Source organism: Labrus mixtus, chromosome 21 (genome assembly GCF_963584025.1).
Source record: "Labrus mixtus chromosome 21, fLabMix1.1, whole genome shotgun sequence".
Classification (NCBI taxonomy): Eukaryota; Metazoa; Chordata; class Actinopteri; order Labriformes; family Labridae; genus Labrus; species Labrus mixtus.
In genome coordinates this window covers 11,241,708-11,262,808 of record NC_083632.1, presented here as the reverse complement: position 1 = coordinate 11,262,808, position 21,101 = coordinate 11,241,708, and the positions used below count along the sequence as shown (strand labels likewise).

The 21,101-nt window shown below is 40.1% G+C and overlaps 1 protein-coding gene across 1 annotated transcript in view; it reads left to right on the top strand.

Annotated features, from left to right (window-relative positions):
* Nucleotides 1–21,101, top strand: part of atrnl1b (attractin-like 1b) — a 68,460-nt gene that overhangs the window by 7,812 nt on the left and 39,547 nt on the right. The window contains exons 6-20 of the mRNA XM_061027668.1: nt 351–525; nt 1,347–1,434; nt 1,847–2,102; nt 2,450–2,633; nt 2,740–2,894; nt 3,260–3,344; nt 3,620–3,834; nt 3,951–4,069; nt 4,242–4,374; nt 5,865–6,052; nt 7,930–8,143; nt 8,231–8,422; nt 12,979–13,212; nt 14,732–14,869; nt 18,370–18,463. Of these exons, the coding sequence (XP_060883651.1) occupies nt 351–525; nt 1,347–1,434; nt 1,847–2,102; nt 2,450–2,633; nt 2,740–2,894; nt 3,260–3,344; nt 3,620–3,834; nt 3,951–4,069; nt 4,242–4,374; nt 5,865–6,052; nt 7,930–8,143; nt 8,231–8,422; nt 12,979–13,212; nt 14,732–14,869; nt 18,370–18,463 (2,470 nt within the window). The remainder of the gene's footprint in view (nt 1–350; nt 526–1,346; nt 1,435–1,846; nt 2,103–2,449; nt 2,634–2,739; nt 2,895–3,259; nt 3,345–3,619; nt 3,835–3,950; nt 4,070–4,241; nt 4,375–5,864; nt 6,053–7,929; nt 8,144–8,230; nt 8,423–12,978; nt 13,213–14,731; nt 14,870–18,369; nt 18,464–21,101) is intronic.

Here is a 21,101-nt window from a genome sequence, read left to right as displayed (position 1 = left end):
ACATTTTTACGTTTCTCTGAGTGTCAGATCAAGGAGTGGTCAGGCTTTTGTTTAGGCTTCAGTGTGTTTTTCTCTTTAGAGTTTTACTGAGGTAGGACATTTGGGTCCTTTCAGAGTGTCAGAATATGTAGCTTTATATTATGAAGTGGGTCACCTTTGAATAGAGGAAACATAAATACATCTCAGTCAGCCCCCCACCTTCCTCTGACATCCAAAAAGCAAAAAAATGATATGAACTGATGAGAATTCATTGATTTTTGTTTGTTTTTTAAAACGGTGAGTGAAAGATCTTTTGTCAGTGTATTTTCAGTATGATTAACCCCTCTGACATTTTCTATCTTCTCTGGTAGGCCCAGACTGTGCTCTAACCGTTCCCTCGACGGAGTCCTTCTGGGTCCTACCAAGCGTCAAACCCTTCGGGACATCACTCGCCAGAGCTTCCCATAAGGCCGTGGTGCAGGAGAAGGTCATGTGGGTGGTGGGCGGATACACCTTCAACTACAGCTCGTTCCAGATGATTCTCAAGTAGGTCACAGATGCGTTATTGTTTTTTAACATAAGCAAAGATTTTTATCAGACAACTATTAGACCCATATGTCTGGATAGAAAATACAACCCCAGTGTTTGGACGACCAGATCACCTGTCCTGTGTTTGTGAATGTAAAGATAATGCAGCCAATCAGCTGAACTGACATTTAAGTATTTCATGTTCCCTGAAGATATAATGCAGAACTGACCTCTGGCCTGAGTCACATCCTCGCTCAGAGCCACAGGAATGACTCTTAAGGTTATTTTTACTGAATGTCTGTTTAGTTTCCTGTGTCTGAATGAGTCTACACAATAAGAACTGATCATATGGCCCTCTGGTGAAAACCCTTCAATTTGTAGAGTTTCAAACTGGGTGTTGGGGGGCGACCATTTATCAATACAGGCTTTGTCTCGTCTGGGTGCAAAGCAGTGAAAGCTATGGTCTTCTATAGTGAACACAGTAACCATGCGACATGAAGTCAAGAAAACATCAACAAACACAGGAAGAAAATTTATAGAAGAAGTGTAAAAAAAAGAAAACGGATTCGATGTTCAGATAAAAGAAAACGGTCAACAAAAGCAAAGTTAATATCGAACTCAAACGCATACCTCAAATAGCCGCATATTGCCGAGTGGACCAAAACGCTCCTTTTTGGACAATTTGATCAAATCAGCTGATCAGGCGGTAAAAACCGATGGCATGAGGTTAAAACATGAACGAAGAAGAGTCTTCACAGTTTTAGCATGCTGGTTGTAAAAGTGTGTTTTCTGTTCTGCGTTTTCATACCGATTCACGTTTTTATCGCTTTGCCCTGCAGCTACAACCTGGAGAGCGGCATCTGGAACACAGTTCCCATCAACAGCGGCCCTGTGCCAAGATACGGCCACTCACTTGCTGCCTACCAGGTAAACAAACACACACACACACACACACACACACACACACACACATAGATGGGCTTAAACCTCTGTTGGTACAGAACACACAACTGGTTTAAGGAGGATGGGAGACATAAATAGAAATACATGCAATAAAAGTTTGCCCACAGATAAAGGAAGGATTTTCAGTCATTTGATGTTGAGCCTGTTGCAACATATCTTCAAACACAAAGCTTAAAAAACTACTAGAAAAATGGTGCTGTAAGTCTGCAATATTACTCTTTTTAATATTCTATAATCTATGAAGTGTAAAGTCAGGACTTGGACCATTTGGTGTCCTTAAATCTTTCCTCTCACTTTTATTACAGCAAACTCCAGCTTCTCAGCATGCTACTTTAAACACAGCTGCAACGCACTAAATCTCTCCTCTTCCTCTCAGGATGATATCTTTATGTTTGGAGGGAAACTGGAGGCCGGCTGGGGGAACGTGACGGACGAGCTGTGGGCGTTCAACATACTGAGTCGGACGTGGCAGCGGAGAAACCCCGCGGTCGGCCCTCAGGCTCAGATTTACGCCGTGGAGGGTCACTCGGCTCACTGCGTCCTGCTGGAGGAGGGCGAGGCCGTTATGCTGGTCATCTTCGGCTACTCCTCCATCTACAGCTACGTCAGCAACGTTCAGGAGTACAACCTGAGTGAGTCGGCGCTATAAGACACGGCATGACATTTTAAATCTGACCAATGTATCCTGTAAAGTGCTTACTTTTCATGATTAGAATTGTATTTTTTGGATACTAGAAGCTAAGAATAATTATCAGCAACATGTAACAATAAAAAAAAAAAAAAAAGCAACCTTTAAGTTCTCATGATGTGCACACAGCGATCAGGATTTTCAGGGTGAAAAGTCCAGCTTCCTCCATATACAAAAGATGCTGTCATCTGATTCCTGTCCTTTGTCTGGATAAAATAGCTTGTTTTATAGGTGAAGGACGTTTTCTCCTCTGTATTAAAAGTTTCCTGCATGTGTTTGTGTCCTTGTCAGAGTCCAACACGTGGTTAGTGCCTGAAACCAAAGGAGCTGTTCCTCAGGGAGGTTACGGTCACAGCAGCACATACGATGTCGCCAGTGGAAGTGTGTATGTACACGGCGGCTACAAGGCGCTGCCCGCCAACAAATACGGCCTTGTGGACGACCTCTACCGATATGACGTCAACACCCGGACATGGTAAATCAACACATACACACATGTTTTACCTTTTTTTTTTTTTACTTTAATCTCCGTGTATGACACTGGGTGCTAAATGTTTTGTGCCCTGGATGACTTGTTTTAGGTTCATTTTAAGAGAAAGCGGCTATCCTCGGTACCTTCACTCGGCTGTGCTCCTCAGCGGTACCCTCCTCTTCTTCGGAGGCAACACACACAACGACACTTCCCTCAGCAATGGGGCCAAGTGTTTCTCAGCGGACTTTCTCGCATACGACATCGGTAGGTCTCATATTGAGTGTGACATATTGTCACAGTTTGAAAAGTAATCTGACACATACTGTAACTTGGGAACAGGATGGAAACAAACCTTGATTCATGTTCCGCAAAGTGTTTTTCAAAGTTCTTTGGTACCTGTGAAAGATCCGATTTGTGGATGATAATAGAATTAAAAGATCTGAGAATGTACAATCCACAATTTGATAACTTGATTGATAAAAATAATCTAGCATTCAATTCTCAAGTTTGAGGACACAAGTTTGTTCAAATTTTAAAAAGGAAAAAAAAGTACATTTTGATTTTTTTAGATACATTTATGTAAGTTTAGAGATACATGAAATTCACCTTTACATACATGTTGTCCTCAGCTTGTGATGAGTGGACGCTGCTGTCTAAACCAGACCTGCACCGGGACGTCAACCGCTTCGGTCACTCTGCTGTGGTCAGCAATGGGTGAGTCTTTCTAACAGACAAACACTAGAATAACACTCTGTGAAAAATCAGTTCATTTGTGTTAGCATGCACAATATTGACCCAGTAACAGATCAATTACCCGTCAGTACATATATCTTGTTAAGGAGCTTAACTTAACATGTCACTGCCTTTTAGTTGTCTTCATTTTTTTCCATTTTTCTTTTTTTCGGAGGTATTCTATTGTGTTAGAAGCACCATTCAAGTTTGATCTTTTCTTATATTTTATACTCTGTTCTCCTATTTCTTTTTGCCAGGTCCATGTATGTGTTCGGAGGCTTCTCTGGCATGCTGCTCAACGATGTGCTTGTTTACCGACCCCCCAGCTGCCAGGCCTTCTTGGCAGAGGAGGGTTGTGTGCAGGCCGGGCCAGGGGTCCGCTGCATCTGGAGCAGTGGCCGCTGTCTCCCCTGGGAACCCAGCATGACCACTGAAAGCCTCGCGCCTGCCTCTTTCTGCCCCCCTAAAGCTGGTTAGACACACATCCAAACCTCTTTGATATCTTTCTAGTTCCTCCTTCTTTTACAGAACTGCAAAAAAAAATGACCTTCTTCTTACAATGAATACTCTCTCACAATCTGTTTTAAGTCACAGTGGACGAGCGGTGCTATCGGTTCTCAGACTGCGCCAGCTGTACAGCAAACACCAATGGGTGCCAGTGGTGTGATGACAAGAAGTGCATCTCTGCTTCCAGCAACTGCACCTCTGTAAGTCGTCCATCAGGGGGCGACAGAGCACTTCTGGTCTTTTGTTGAGCTCTGAATCACTCATGCAGAAACACTTTTTCATAATTTTTTCAATTCCTCCTCATCGACTTAAACTGTAATACATGCTTTATCCTCTTTCTTTCTGTTTGAACTCTTTTCTCTTTTGTTGTAGAACGTGAAGAACTTCACAGAGTGCCCTGTGAGGAACGAGCAGGTGTGCAGCAAGCTCGCAAACTGCAAGAGCTGCTCTCTAAATCTCAACTGTCACTGGGACCAGAATCAGTCAGAGTGTCACGCTTTACCTGGTGAGAGAGGCATCTGATCCCCTTAAAAAACATTTCCATACACATGAACACACATCTTATTCTAGGCTTAAGGATTAGATTTCCAAACCTGATGGATTTATTTAAAGACATACTCTTTCATTTCAACTATCAGGGTTTGCATGGTGTACTGGACGTGTGATTTAAAGACACCATCTGGTATTTGCAGAGATGTTCTTTCAAGATGTCACCCTGATGTTGTTTATCAGACATGACAGCATGTTTACTTTGCCACTCTCTCTCTCTCTCTCTCTCTCTCCACCCTCTCTCTCTCTCTCTCAAATGTTGACTTTGGGCTGAATCTGAAGAATTGGTGCTGTCGCTTTATCCATCATTTTCAGTTCATGAAGTCCTGTCACCTAAAGGCCTAGTAGCAGCAGTTGGAGCTGCAAATCATGTATGCGTGTCTGTGTGTGTATCAGCCCTGAAAGGAAGCCTCAGCAGGATATACACACACACACACACACACACACACATACAAAACATGTGATGATGAAACACATGAGTCTGCATGCACACAAACACATTCATCTAAATGAGCACCTATCGTATTTTAGAAGAAGTGCTTAATAATGGGATATGTTTTAGCACCAGGTAGCTCTGTCTGTTAAAAACAACTTTCAAATCTACTTTACTCTATGTGATCAGCTGCAAACATCAAAATGAAATGGTTTAAGACGCGCTGGTTATCAATCAATCAATCAATAAAGCAATCTTTAGAGCGCCAACTATTTCTCTTTAGTCTGTCATGGTCCAGGTAGGCAGAAGCCAGACTCCAAATTAATAATAATGTTGCTCCATAACTGCTTAATTTGTAAATAGGCAACTGTTTACCAAGTAAACAAGTTCAGCATATCAATTAACTTGGGGATTTTTTTTAATCATCCCCCAAGTGGCCAGAAAATCTATTCATTGCAAGCTTAGTGATTCAATTTCCCTTAAATTGCAAACATCTGTCCCTGACTTTGAGTTGTGATTGAAGCTACAACATTAGTCGGTGGAATAATGGACCCATTTGCTGTTGCTCTTTCTAAACAATTGGGGCAAAGAGTCTTGAATAATGTCCTCAGAGATTGACCTTCATGGCCCTGCCGTACCCCAGATGTTGATGTAGTGCTGATTTTTAAAAAATGTAAAGGACTTAAAGTTTTGTCCATAGGGGTGAAAAGAGGTGACACCTGTGATACAATTATCGAAAATAATGGAGCACTGAACAGATTTCCCTGCTTATTTGACTCATCGCACCGCTACTTCATGACCTCTGACGATGGCGCTTGTGAAACGAATGAGAGTAACGTGACAGAAGTGAATCAGAAGAAGTTGACAGCTGGTGAAAATGAATTAAAGGACGAGGCGTGATCACCCCTTGAATTCTTTGGCGTCCCTTGAGAGGGGCAGGGGATTTCAGGTTTGGAACCAATGATCTAACACATTTTGTACCTATACTCATACCTCCTCTCATCCTCTTCCAGCCCAGCAGTGCAGCGAGGGATGGAGCCAGGTGGGGGAGGCCTGCCTGAGGATCAACTCCAGCCGGGAGAGTTACGACAATGCCCAACACTACTGCAAGAACCTCAACGGGAACATCGCCTCGCTCACCACCTCCAAACAAGTGGACTTTGTGCTTGAGGAGCTTAAGAAGCTGCAGCAACATGACAAGGTAAACATTTTTTTTTTAAAAAGGAATTTAACAAAGCTGCAGAAATGTGTAAACATTTGAGTGAGATATGATTGACAGGTGACAGAAAAAAGAAAAGGAAGTCAGTGATGTAGACTTATGAGTTGATTTTCCTCATGGTATTACTCTGTTTTTTTTTGTCTGATTGCAGCCCTCTTTATATCCACAAACACCACGGGTTGTTTATGACTTTGATGCAGTTCCAAGTAGAAAACAAAGCCAGGCGTCAGTGCCTGAGATACTGTGTCTTATGAATCAGACTGTAATAATTATGCTTCACTTTGTTTTTTTTTTCACCTTGTGTGAATTGTTAGATCTCTTGTAACACTGTCACAGATGATTCTAATATTTTTAAGCAAACCTGGGCCGGATGACTCCCTGTCTAGAGGAACAATCAGAAGCACTTAGGGATTCTAAAATGCTGACTACCACTTAGTCTGCTAGTTTTATAATTATTATGAAATAATGCTGGTGACTCAGTTTTTTTTTGCTTTTGACTCTGGAAAATACCAGAAAATGTCAAACCAGAAAAGGAATCAAAATATAGTTTTATTTCCAAGTAGTTAAACACCATTGACTGTATATAAAGATGCATCTCTACCATCTCCTGTTGTTCAGAGTTGAAACAAAAACCACCCCAGCGAGAAGAGGAAATGTGGCATATTACTCTGATGGTGTCATTTGTTGCCAGAGTTGCTTGTTAGAGTCACTGCCCCAGTTTCAGCATCGTTTTGACATCAGACCCCTCCTGCTAACCAACGCATAAATTTAACTTTAATATCCCTCAGGGTACAGTCCCAAGAAGAACAGATTTGTGTGTTTGTTTGAAGCAGATCACTGGGCCTCATTCACAAACTGTTATCACATGAAACCTGAATCTGTGGTTAGTTTTTCTCAGGAACTTTTTTAAGAACAAATTTAAGAATAATCTGAAGAAGATAATTGTGAATGAGGCCCAATGGCTCTGCTTTACTCTGTTTATCTGGTGCTCAAAGCGTCAAAGGAGCTTCATTTGTTAAGAGAGCATCAATCAAGGCATTATACACCTTTTAATAGCATCATTTAACTAATAAAAAAATACTCCTCAGTTTTTATCGCACTGATTTTTGCTAGTCCTCAAACCAGGTTTGAGATAAATGTATTCAACATGTGTTTTAACTTTAAAGTTGTCTCCATGTCCAATCTGTTGACATAGAGGAGGCAGGGTTTATGTCTTATTCTGCAGCCAGTCAGTAGGGGGAGCCCCAAATGTTTTGGCTTCCCTTTCAAGGAGCTATTGTGTTGTCCATCTTTTTATACAGTCTGTGATATCAACAAATTTACAGAAATCAGAGTTGCTAAATAAAACTGATGTTGTATTTTACACTCTAGAAAAAAAACTGAAACTGAAGGTGTCTGATCAGAAGATGTGGAATAGTCTGTTCAGCTTATAAAGTCTAACTCTTGAATCCTATTTTTTTCAAATTGTTAACAACATCATAATTCAAGCCTCTTCATCTTTAATGAAAATGTTGTGCAAACACTCACCTTCTCATCCTGCCACAGCCACACAGTGCAGCCCACTGATGGGTTTCTGCGCCTTGTTTTCATAAGTATATCATTTGAACTCAGTCTGTCTGAAACTAGCTTGTTTGTTTCCTGACATGCTGTTTTGCATCATTTCCCTGAAGGCAAATAACTCATCACACCTGTGAAATTATTTTTTGGGAGAATTTTAATGGCATTCTTAGTTCCTGGATGTAATTACAGGAGCCATTTATTTCAAATACTGTCATGGAGCAGCAAAGGAAGCACAGAATTCTTTATTTCACATTTCAGATTCCAATGGCTTATGGAACTATTTTTCTGTGTCTCCGCAGCGGCTGTCTCCCTGGGTGGGTCTGAGGAAAATCAATGTGTCATACTGGGGTTGGGAGGACATGTCGCCCTTCACCAACAGCAGCCTGCGCTGGCTGCCTGGTGAGCCTAGTGACTCTGGTTTCTGTGCGTACCTTGAGGAGCCTCAGGTGTCCGGCCTTAGGGCCAATCCATGCACCGCCACAGCCCACGGCCTCATCTGTGAGAAAGCAACTGGTGAGAGACACATGTCCGTGCATATTCTTCACAACTATGCTATCTGTTTTGAAAAAAAGCTATTAACTTTCCTTTCGTCATGTTTAGGAAACCCTAATCAGAGCAGCCGTCCCTCCTGTAAGAAGCCATGCTCGCTGCACACAAACTGTGCCAACTGCACCAGCCAGGCCACAGAGTGCATGTGGTGCGGCAGTGCTCAGCGCTGCGTCGACTCCACCGCTTATGTCATATCTTTTCCTTACGGCCAGTGCTTGGAGTGGCAGACCGGAGAGTGTTTAGGTAAGAGACTATTACTGAACTTAATCTCAGGAAGGCTGCTTTGTTTATAGTGAGGGAATAAGTGCTTGCAGAATGAGTCGATACTAATCACTGAGAGAAGAGTGGAGGGTAAAGGGAGGTTTAGAAGTGCAAGCTGTTTGTGTCGTGGGTAAAATAATATTAGTTTCCTGTGATTGGCTTACGAAGGTGTTGTTGTTTGTAACAGTCAATTACTCTTACATCTCGTCGAATCGACCGTTAGATTTCCCCGCTGACCGGCCTGCCGATTAACTTTTTACTATTAGCTGACTTACGAGGTTAAAAAACTTCTCAGAGATCAAAGAACTGTTATAGACAAGACTACAAATAATTGAATAACTAATCAGTGATTAAGTGTCTGTATTTTTGGAGCATTTTATTTATTAGATTTTTTTAAATCAAGTAACTTTGAACCAATAAGATGCTTCAGAAACAAACCAAAGGTTGTCTCTATTATATGTAAATTACCTGCTGTTCACTGGTAAAATGTGTTACATTAGAACGGACGATCAATTGGAAGTTTCTGCATCATATCGCTCCACCTTGTTACCTCATACTCGCTCGGCATGAGCTCTCTCTCCCTCTAACCTAAGAGGTTAGGGTTAGACAGGATGATCACACGTCTTTGATTTCGATTTCTTTGATTATATTGAAAACCTCTCAAAGACACCTCAATGTGTGCCCAATGATAGAAAAGCTCCGACCTGCTTTGATTTTGATCACTCTGCAGGAAGTATTAGTAAATTGAAATGTTTTAAAAAGCTGATGCTTTTGATTGTTCCTGATTTTAGGTGGGTGCTACAGCACCCTCAGCACCCCTACTTCCCGTATCCCTGCAAAACAGCGACAATTTTATCATCACGCTCGTTACTCCTCTAATTTATTTTCAACTCTACACAGCAGCAGAGAATAACAAATACAAAAGATGTTCTGTTACTGTTCATTTGGCCAAAACAGCCCACAAAAGGACCACTGATTGCTCAGCCTTGGCCAAATCACAGACCGTAACATCAGTTTAGCTCATGTGACATGCACAAATCTTCCATTTCAGGCGTCCCTACATGACCTTTCTCCCTGTAAGAAAAAAAGAGATTTCAAAATGCATACAAGTAGGTTTACAAGATTCAGTCATTTAAATGCAAAATGAAAGAATAGACAGAACCATAGAGATAGAATTGTCTCAAAAAGACTTAGAACTAGCTGCTAGCTGGCTCATGTTCGCAGACGTCACGTAAACATCAGTAACATCTGACAGTGACATCTGTCTGTACACTGTCTAAGTGGACTCATGTATACTGTCTAGTAGATAAAAAAATGGCACTACAACCCACAAGAAACAGTTATCACTAGTTATTACTTACCCATCCAGTTAGTCCACTGTTCGCTTCCATGTTGTTGATCCTGCAGCAGTCAGACGGTAAATTTGGATAAAAGCGTCTGCCAAATACCTAACCATAACCATAACCAGCGGTGGCTGCACAACACTGCCATCTACTGGTTGTTCAGGAGAGGGTGTACTCGCGTTTCGAATTCGGGGGTATTTATTTGTGGATCGCAGTGTGCGGGAAGAATGTCTCAAAATTACGTCATCGAGAGAAAAGCCCAAAAGCGATCCACAAATGCAGAATCCACACACAAAGTCAAGCATATTTATTTTCAAATCTCGAAAATATATTTACAAATACACGTTTATTTATACAAATTAGTTTATTTATTTGTATGTCACGTTTTTATATTTGTATATTTGTATTTGTATATTTATAAATGTATGCATATTTATACATATCATTTCGTAATGTATAAATCTTTTTGAGACAATTCTATCTCCATACAGAACAGATAACATTAAACATGACACAACATTTACACAGAGATTTTAATAGTAACAAAGGACATGTTATGTACAGCACACAGTAATACAGTCAAGCACTTTTGGGGATGACCACATGATGTAAATACAGATAACTTGGTTTTTTTTCCTTCATTAAAACATTCACAAACTATTCACACAAAGTAAATTAAAACAAGTGTTGAAGGTAAATTGTATCTTCCTTCCTCGTTGTTAAGATGATTAAAAAAAGCTCCTTCCCCTGAAGGTTGCTGTAGTTGTTGAGGTCGGTGTTTTATCACCGTGTGATGTATGATTTACACCCATAGTTGTGTCACATCGTAAATACATCTTGGATAAGTTTAGCGAGTAACAACATTTCAGGTGCTGAAGGGTACAGGCTCAAATTCATTTGTGTCAGCTGGCATTAGGTAACTCAGATGTTTGTGTCGAGGAATTTGTAGCTTTCAGCATGAAGGACGGAGAAGGGTATCCTATGCATTCACTCTCTTTTCATCTCTTTCTGTTTTTTTTTTTAACTGTCTGACTTTGTTCCTTTACTTTCACTCTCAAAGTTTCAATCACCACTTAAGTATTGAGTTATCTCACCTTTCCTTCTGCTTGTTCTCAGTGCAGAGAGAGGCATGTTTTATGCCGAGTAGACTGAATAAATGCACTTAAAGCAGTAGACCCGGGATAAACTAGTGTGGAGTATCGTCACCTGTAGGGAGACTTTGAAAGGGCAGACTGTGTTAGTATTTGTTTTCTCGGTAGAAAGAAGTAATATGTTGAAGATCAAAGTCTGGATGAGAAGTAAGAAGTGTAGGTAGGTCAATATTTCTGCATGGCTTTGGAGAGCATTTAAAAACTTAACGGTGCAAACATAATGGCAACACATCTCTCGATCTAAATATTATATCTATCAGATGATGGGTGAAAAGAAGTGAAAGCAGCATTCACTTCACACCACCTCACACCACACCACCTCACACCACCTCACACCACACCACACCACACCACACCACACCACACCACACCACACCACACCATGCCACACCGCTCCATGTCACAACAAACCACGCCACCCTACACTAAACCAAACCACACCACCCCACAACATACATGATACACTTCATTGTCCCCTTGGGAAATGTGTCTTGGACCCCAGTGCTGCCCACATATAGATGCCTTCACACCTCTAGCCTATAGAAGTGCTTAATACATTATCCCAGTGTTAACGTAATAGTAGCTCTTTTGTTTTTCTAGGAAGTTTTAATAGCAGATGACAAGTAAGCACTCTGGTCGAGAGTGCTTTTAAAGACACTAGTCATCGAAGTGGTAGGGTCACTTGTTGATTTAAAGCCATATTTGGCCTTCTGTTGGTTGCAGGTTGCATTGACAAACATGTCAAGACACAGAAAAATCTGTTTCTTGCTCATGTTGTTCTCAGATGTTAAAGAGTTGTGCCTGTCACTTTGATCAATAATCTTTGAAGCCTCTGTGAAGTCTTGCAAGAACATTTTGTGAGTATTGAAACACCCTGCAGGCATACTGTTTTTTTTAGAACCTGTAACCACAGAATCCACGCACACACTAATTTTTCTAGAGTTCAGCCTCCGATGTCAGATTTTACTGATGTCATGTTTGATTGAATATTGATTATAAACTTGTGTATATTAATGATCCAGCTTTGACAGTGCTGTCTAGAGAATCAGGAACACAGGTTCATGAAAACTGTTAAATCTGGATGAAGCAGGATTTGTTTGTTTTTTTCTGTACAAACCCAGTATATAACAGCTCCAGGCATCAGATTTAGTTGTTCATTTTCACACATATCGATTTGCTGTCAAAAAGATGATTTAGTTTTGGTGGCAGACTTTTTTTTTTTATTTCATCCTGCTTCGTGTTACAGCGACACAAAAGTCCTCATCCAGCTGCTCCTCTTTTCACAATGTAATGTTCTTGAAAAATGTGCCACTTAACGGCCCGTCGTCACAACAAACTTAAATGGCCTTACTTTGTGCTGATTGCCCTGGTGTTGTCATGGTTTCACATCCATTAGCAGAATAGTTGGAAATGTGTTTGACATAAAGTGAGGTAAAAGCACTCCATGTTTGTCTCCTTAAAATAGAAGTGCCCCCCCCCCCCCCCCCCCCCCAGCTGCCCATCCATCCACCCACCCAACCCGCCCTCTCTTGAGTGTCAGGCAAGTGGTGACACTGAAGCTTGTCAAGCAGTTTTTAGTGGCCTGAAAGTTTGTCCCCCCCAACTCAGAAAACAGCACCGCTCCTTCAAGGTCTGTGAGTTTCGAGTGAGGTGCCACTTCACATGTCACATTTAAGCCTCTTATTGAACTTTGCTCCAATCACAAAGTTTTCTCTGGCCCTGGTTTGCCGACATGATTTCTGTCTCGCTGCTTTCCCTCCCAATCCCCTGCTCAACACCTGCATCTTAACTGCTCTCCAACTTGTTGTTTTGACAGCTCCCCTAGATAACGAGTTGTGTGTTTAGTGCAAAGCACATAAATGCTACATGCAGGTATGAAAAAAATGCCTTCAAAATAAAATCCTGAGAGCAACAAAACAAAAAGATTACAATGGAAAGACGTAGACAAATCCTGCCTGTGATTAGAGGTGGATTGAATTCTAAATAATTTCATAGTAGAGCAAAAGAAAACTGCCCCTAATTCTTAATTGTCACTCTTTTTCAGCCCAGAACTGTTCCGGCCTTCGGACCTGTTCCCAGTGTTTGGAGCAGCCCGAGTGTGGCTGGTGTGGAGACCCCAGCAGCACGGGTAAGGGGCTCTGCATGGAGGGCTCCTACCGGGGCCCCATGAAGAGACCAGCAAAGCAGGGCCAGCTGAGCCAGTCCCAGGAAATGAGCCTGGAGCCGGGCAGCTGCCCCAAAGACAAAGGCTACGAGTGGGCCTTCATTCACTGCCCCGGTAAGGGATCCACTTCCTGTTCATCTTCCTGTAATTACAGATTGTGTGTCATAAGCGTATCATCCTGAAATCGACTGTCAAGTGTAAGAAAACGGTCTGATTGAGGAATACAGTTACATCCCCATGCAACTTATCGGTCCCCTGATGACTCAATGCAACCTTATGCTAGAGAGCCATTTAATGCTTTCATCAAGCCCCGTCCCATACAACCACCAAATGTAAGATGATCACATACTGACTGCTTCTGAGGTAACTGTTACTGATACTCTTCTCCTCCTGGGCATTTCAGCTCAGAAATGTTGGTATCATTGTCAGCATCACATAAATTAAGAAAAAAAAAACGAGGGTGCAAAAAAACAATCCTCAAGGAGTAGGTGCATTTGAAAGTACTACTACTGAACTGTAATTCCTTCCCTAAAAGTCAGAACTTTTAAGTGGTGGAAGTGGAATACTGTACAGGTAACTAACCTGAAAGAGCAAATGAATCTCTTTAGATGATGATGATGAGCACTAGGCTAAGGCTTTAACAGAAATCCCAACAACTGTCTGACACTCCCAGATGCTTTAGCCCCATCAGATGAGAGCCGATGGATTCCTAGAATAATTTGGATTTAAAGAAAGCAATCTTTACTCACTGAAGCTAAAAATAAACACGTATGTGTTACGTACGTAACATGTATTAACAGCAACACTCAATATTTAAGTAAACTTATTAACTAATACCTGGTTTCTTAATAGCATTCATTTAAGCAGTATAAATCAATTAGTACATGTATGTATTGTAAGGAAGGAAGTTGATGAACATGAGTTATGATCTTAATATACTTAGTAAGGTCATAATTCATGTACGACGACTTCCTTACTTACAATCAACAAGCAGTTATTCTTCTATGGTCTGAAAAATGGTCAAACAGATTTAGTTTTTAATGATGGATTAAAAGTCAATCACTTATAATATACATGCTGATCAGCAACCAGTTGATGGTAAATACCTTTATACCTGGTAAAAAAGCCTTTAGTCATTTAAAGTGTGGCCGGGTCAAGTTATGGCAATCAGTCTTGCATCAAAACATTTTCTAATTTGTTGTTCTGATAGGTTCATTAAAAAGTAGCAGCCATTAAAACGTTCTTTAAGGCGAGACAGATTAAATAATGACTAAAATGACAAGGCAGATGCCAGCTCCTGACACCTCTAATGGTTCTGCTGCTGTCCAAAAAGCAATAACAAACATCCCCATGTGTAAACATTGTTGGGCTGGTGTCAAATCGGAAGCTGTTTATTGGCTACAGGGAGGATGATCAACATGAAAGCATCACTTTAACACAAACTATCAAAAACTTCCTAAAAAAAAAGGGTTCCTTTGTGGTTTCGTTGAGAGATCATGACTGCAAGCAGAAATTCAACTTTCTTGGCTTGAATTGGTTGAAAAGAAAATCAAAGTGAGCGTCCACATTAATGTCTCTTTATAGCCTGATAATTTAACAGCTGAGTTAACACACGTCTTTGTTTCTCCCCCAGCATGCCAGTGTAACGGCCACAGCACGTGTGTGAATGGCAGCGTGTGCGAACAATGCCGCAACCTCACAACCGGCCCCCACTGCCAGACCTGCATGCCTGGTTTCCATGGAGACCCCACAAATGGTGGCAAATGCCAGGGTGAGTGCAGCAGCATCGCCACAGAAATTAATATTCTACACACATTGTCTAATGGATTTATTTGTTATCACTTGTGGTTTATCCCCTATAATCTGAACTCACTCATCTCGTCACATCTCATCTGAGTTATCGTGAAGTTTAAACAAATACAACACAAGTTAAATTCTCTGTTTTTTTGGTTTTTATTTGGACAGGACCTGCTGGGTGTATTTGATAATTTAACTTCTGGTGGAATATCATCCTCTCATTGGATTTGAATGAGTGTGCTTCATGATAAACACACAGTAATGCAGCATCATGACCAACAGAGGGCACTGTTGTGTGCTGATTAGACTTGGTGACATTTGTTTGTCCTGTTTGTTTAATGAAAATGTTGCTCCATATGTTGGTTTCATTTAGTGTGATCAGAAAAACAACTAAAGGCAAAATAGAGGTCGGGTTTCTGTTGGTGTATTTTTTATGCTGTGGCAACACTCACTGCAGACACTGAAATGTCAAGATTAAATATGTTTTCCTTACTTGAGAGTTAGAGTACTGCAGGCGTTGTTCTCTGTGCAAAATGCAGGTAAAGCTGAAGGTCGAATACTGAATACTTGTTTTTTGTTTTCCATCCTCTTTAATCCGTCTTTGTTTACCTCGTGATTCATGACTTTGAATGATGACACATGAAAAATCATGATATGAAACCAAACAAATATCTCTGCAATGACAGCACATTATTTTATACAATATTTTAAATACAATTTGCAGGGTGCTGTATTCAGTTATTTCTCTCTGATTGCATTTTCTGAATAGCACATGATGCAGAGATTTATTATCTGTGGTTCCTGCTCGATGCAGAATACATTTCCATGAGTGACAGCAGCCTATAAACTTGTACAGCATTCTAGTTTTCAGAGCAAAAGCACATAATGTCTGCTGAATTTAATGAGGAGGATAGGTGTAAACATTAGCGTTTATGCTAAAGGAATGGGCATTTAACCCAAAATAGAACGACTTCATTTGCATTTGACAACAGTTCCAGGATGTCTTTTTATTAAACACATTGACCGGAGACTAGCAGAAGAGCTTCCTTGTCAACAGTGGATTTACGGACACTCGCTGCTTATGAGTCATGACTAGCATTCCTGAGAAATTACATGGAGGCTATTGTCTGACTTGGCAGCCAAACACACACTCAAACACACGCTCAAACACACACCTTGGAGCTTTATGGTCTCAGGTACCATCTATTAATGCTTAAGCTATAGCTGTAACCTGTAAAGTGAAACTCCACAGGTGAACCTCTGTGAAGGGAATTGTGGGTTTTTTGGAGCCTGAGGAGCAAATAACTCAACATGATTCTACGTGGGTGATTAGTGAAGTAATTCTTTAACTGCAGTATTTTGCACCCGCATGCTGCTTTACATGTTATTAATTTACTCAGCGAGTAACATAGGATTGAGGTAAAGATGTTATCAGTCACGCGCTACTAGGGAAGGAAGCGGCCGGGGCAGCCCTACACTGAGGCCCGGAAATTAAACCAGCAGACTGGGACATAGATTACATCTCAAAGAACCAGCTGAATTTGGCCACATTTAATTGCCTTCATTTCGTATTGTATTCTTCTTTCGTATGCGATTGCGTTCACCAAATGAAAAATGCCATTGTAATGATCAGAGACATTTCCCAAAGATGACTTGTTCTGTTGAAGGAAAAGATTCAAAACAGTTATTTGTTAGCATTATTCATTCTAACTTCAATTTTGTTGTTGTTGAAAAGAACTATCTGAAAAAATTTGATAAAAAATTATTTTCAACAACTTATTATTTTTTTCACAATTATAATGAAGCAGGTTGTTTACAAAGATACAGTTACTGTATATCCCCCCTAAGCTTATATAAAGAAACTGAAATAAACAAGGTACTACAAAAAAAACTGAAAAAACAACAACAGCATAAAAAACCCTTCAAAAACACACAAACCCAAACATTAACAGTAAACAATTCACATGGTATACATTTTTGACACTATTATCTCAAAGCTGCTCGAGCAGATCAGTGATGAAAGGTTCGTCTACTCGATTAAAGTTATCCTGAGATCCTCGTATCTAAAGTCTTATCTTTTCTAGTCTCAGATATTGTAGTGAATCACTGACTCAGTGTTTAAAGGAAGGTGGGCGGGATAGATCCCTCGGAAAAAAGTGTTTAAGGAAAAATATTTATGTTCTTCAGTTTCCCTTTTTTGATTAAAAATTTATAAATTTTAAGTGATGTCATAAGCATTTAGAATATTGTTATAATGAATAATGGTTCAAACCATTGTAAATGGCTCTTAGAATATATGCAATACTTTTTTCGGATAATGTTTAACCTTAAATATAAAATTATATTAACTTTGTTTCCTGAATGTTTTCATTTTTCTTAACCTGTTGAAGAAGTCTCGAAGACTGTATACAACATGGAGGTAGTCTCAGTGACATCACCCATTGGTTTCTAAAAAGGGGTCATGAAGCACAACGATGGCAGTCTGCATATTGAAAAAAGGCTTTCTCTACTTAACTTCCTATCAATCAACAAACAGCCAAAGAGGTTGAGCGGAGGTAGGCAGAACATTTCTAGCTGATTCTTTGGTGACTCCTAACACGTGACCCATTAAATATTAAGGATTTTTACACCCATTTAGCATTAAGCAAACCCTCCTATCACACACTATTTATGCCCTGCATCTCCAACCTTCAGTCACTGCAGAGTCTGACAATGTGCTGAAACACTGGTTTAAAGCGATCCTGTCATCTGAATTATTCTTTGTATCATCTTGATAAATGTGCTCAAATAGAGGTGTAACATTGGGAGAAGTAACGGTGTCCACTGATCCTTCTTTAATTCCCCTTCTCAGTGTTTTAACACTGAAATGAAACGAATAGATCGGTGGGATAGTCCCACAAATGCAAACCTATAAGGCACCCTTGGAGCCAATTGACTCATCTTTCACACATCTATTTCCGCAGTGTTTGAATTCAACAGGCTCACTCACGCACACATGCCTAGCGGGTATCGTGTCGTTCCCATCTAGAAAGTGGAGCCAGTTTTTCTCCATCATGTATCAGATCTTTGAAGTTCAGCCAGTCTTTTGGGAAATACACTTGTTTACCATCTTACCCAGATCAATATCAATTCCATCTCTGTGTGTTCAGAGCAGGAAAAGAGATGTTTGTAGCCTAGCTTAGCACAAACACTGCAAGTAATGGGAAAGAGCTAGCCTAGCGCTGAGATAGGTGTGAAAAATAACTGTTATGAGATTTACAGTGGGAATTGTGCGGGTTATTGTGCCCTTAGGAGATTACTGAACTCAATGTTTGAAGTGATGTTGGAAACCACAAACTGAACATGTGCTAACATACAAACCACTTACACTGAATCCACATTTACAGCTTTCTTTGATGCTAACGCTAATGTCTCTTCCTCTTTCCTCCCATTTTGTTACCCTCCCTTTCCCCTCCCCTCTTCTTCTTCATCCAGCCTGTAAATGTAACGGCCATGCAAACGTGTGCCAGGTGTTAACTGGCAAGTGCTTCTGCACCACCAAGGGGATAAAAGGAGACCAGTGCCAGCTGTGAGTACTCCAACCACAAGTTTACACACTGACACTTCCTAATTCAACCATAAAATAACAAGATCGCTGCAGGCTTCTAGGTTTATTATTAAAGATTACATTTTCAAGCATTCACTGGTCTGGCTTCTAATAGAGCCCGACCGAGTAATTGGCCTGCCGATAATATCAGCCGATATTAGCATGCCATATGACTATCAGGAATGGGTTTAGGATATTTTTACCTTAGATAGCTGAAATGAGTTCTGTTGATCCAACATATTGACGATCCGTCTTTAATTTATCTTTTAAATGTAATACACATTTTGTGTGGTTTTCATTGCTTGGGCTTCTTTGATTACATGTGGAATGTTTTTGTTCATTGATGCTACCGTGGAGGCAGCTAAATGTGTGCAGCACTTGAGCCCATATGAATGATGGAAGGAGGTGCAGAACTAACCTTATGTTGTTTGTTAAAACTCAAAAATATGTTTGATTACATTGATTGAAAGGAATCACAGTTCATAATAATGGATGGTTGATAACATGGAGGAGTTTTTTTTAATTTAATTTGTCTAACCAAATTGTAACTATTCCTACAAACAAATATTGGATTAATTGGTCAGCGCATGTTAAATCCAGTGTTTATGTTAGAGAAGTTAACTTCTATGGAAAAGCCAGAAGACTAGCAAATAGATAAATACCCAATTTATAAAAATGGACCGGATTTGATGTAGAATCCTGACTTTCAGGGACCCTTTGTAAACTTCTATAATGAGGATTCAGTGACTTTGAGGCCCTGGTTTGTTTAGAAAACACATCACTCAGAGTCGGTCATTAAATCATTGAATTTAAATGACCACTACAGTGATTTATGATTTTCATGACACATTTATGAGCATTGATTACTGATCACTGAGAGCAGCATCTCATGTGGTGGCTTCAACGTTGTGACTATTCAGCGGTGGGACAACAGAGGACTCTCACTTGGTATTATATTGGCCAGAAGCTCAACCTCTGGCACTGATTCTGCTGACACGGTAGATTCCCGCCGTGTAGGAGGAACATCTCCACTTAGCTGACTGCTTTCCCAGTGGTAAGCAGAATGGACACTGATGGTTTTTAATACCTCTAATGTAGTGAGAGTTATGGAGGGGTCACAGGCAAACATGAGTGAATGTACTGTATACTCCCACTCACACAATGCCATGAGTCTCCTCTCTTTGTTGACACAAACCTCATGTGTGTTCAAAATCACTGCGTTTTATGATTAGAATCCCATTTTCACACTCCTCCTCCATGTTTTGTCATCTGTACTTGTTTAATCACACATTTCTCACCATGTTTAAATTCATCATAGGCTGCTTGATGACATATCAGTTTAAATTTAGACACATTTCAACCATGTCGCACTGATTCAGACATGTGGAAAAACGTCATCCAATACTACAACATATCTTGGTCAGCATAAGTCACACATGGCACCATTCTAAGGTATCCTCTGGAGTTTTCATGCAAATTATCTTTTTTTTTTTGTTGAGTTCTAACTAATGTACTTCATGCTTTCCTTTCTTATAAAAAGCCCAGGAAATTTCAGAACGGTGGGCTTTAATGCTCCTGAAATATACAAATATACAAACTATATACAATCCTCTCGATATAAGACTGTAAAGATCCATCCCTTGAATCGATTTATTGATGATGAACATCTCAGTATCATCAATACATTGTGAAAACATCTATCCATGTTTTCTTCTTTGAGATGCACCTTTAGTAAGAAATTCCAGTTTCTGTTCAGTATTAAAACAGCATAGAAACTTAACTTATGATACAAATGTAACTGATAAATTAAAGTCACCCATGATGGGATCTCATGTTCATGACCAATTACCCAGCTGCTCCATAGCACTACTAGTGGTCAAAAACCTCAACAGGTACCTTTTAACATTTTGGCTTCAAATCTCAAAGTTGACAATTTCTATAGCCAGTTTTTCTCAAAAACAGAAAAAGATAGTTTTTTCCGCAGATACCCAACTTGAAAGTATTTCCTTGTTACTAGGTAATGTGCAGGAACTTTCAGGTAATGAGGTAAAGTAACAAGCACACACATTAGATGCTGCACAATACTCTTTATGTTAACAATGTGTATGCTTTAGCTGGTGTCCAATAGAAAAAAAATAGATTGAATTTAAAATACTTTGACAGTTAACCTACACAAATTTACTTGCCAATTTCATATATGTGTGTGTGCATATATATATATATATATATATATAAACTTAAGTATGACCATTTGTGCACCTAAATGTTTCATTGTTTGAGAAAACTGAAAAAAAATTGCCAAATACATTTTCCAGAGCGTAAGAATCAAAACCCCATTTGATCAGATGGAGCTTATAGAATAATAGCTGATTCTGAGCAATGTTAACCATCATATTAGAATATACAAAAATAAAAACTAGCAACAAAGTCAAATACGATTGAAGTCGAAGCCTCCGAGACAAACTGTTCACCACATGCAAGGAAAAGGACTTGGTAACAGGACACATGAATGTGATGGTAGCACAGAAAACGAGACAAAAGGCGACAGAGGCTAAAGTGGAAGTGAGACCTCTCCACAACCCTCCATGATTTCTGGTGACTTTGACTGTAAATAGATGTC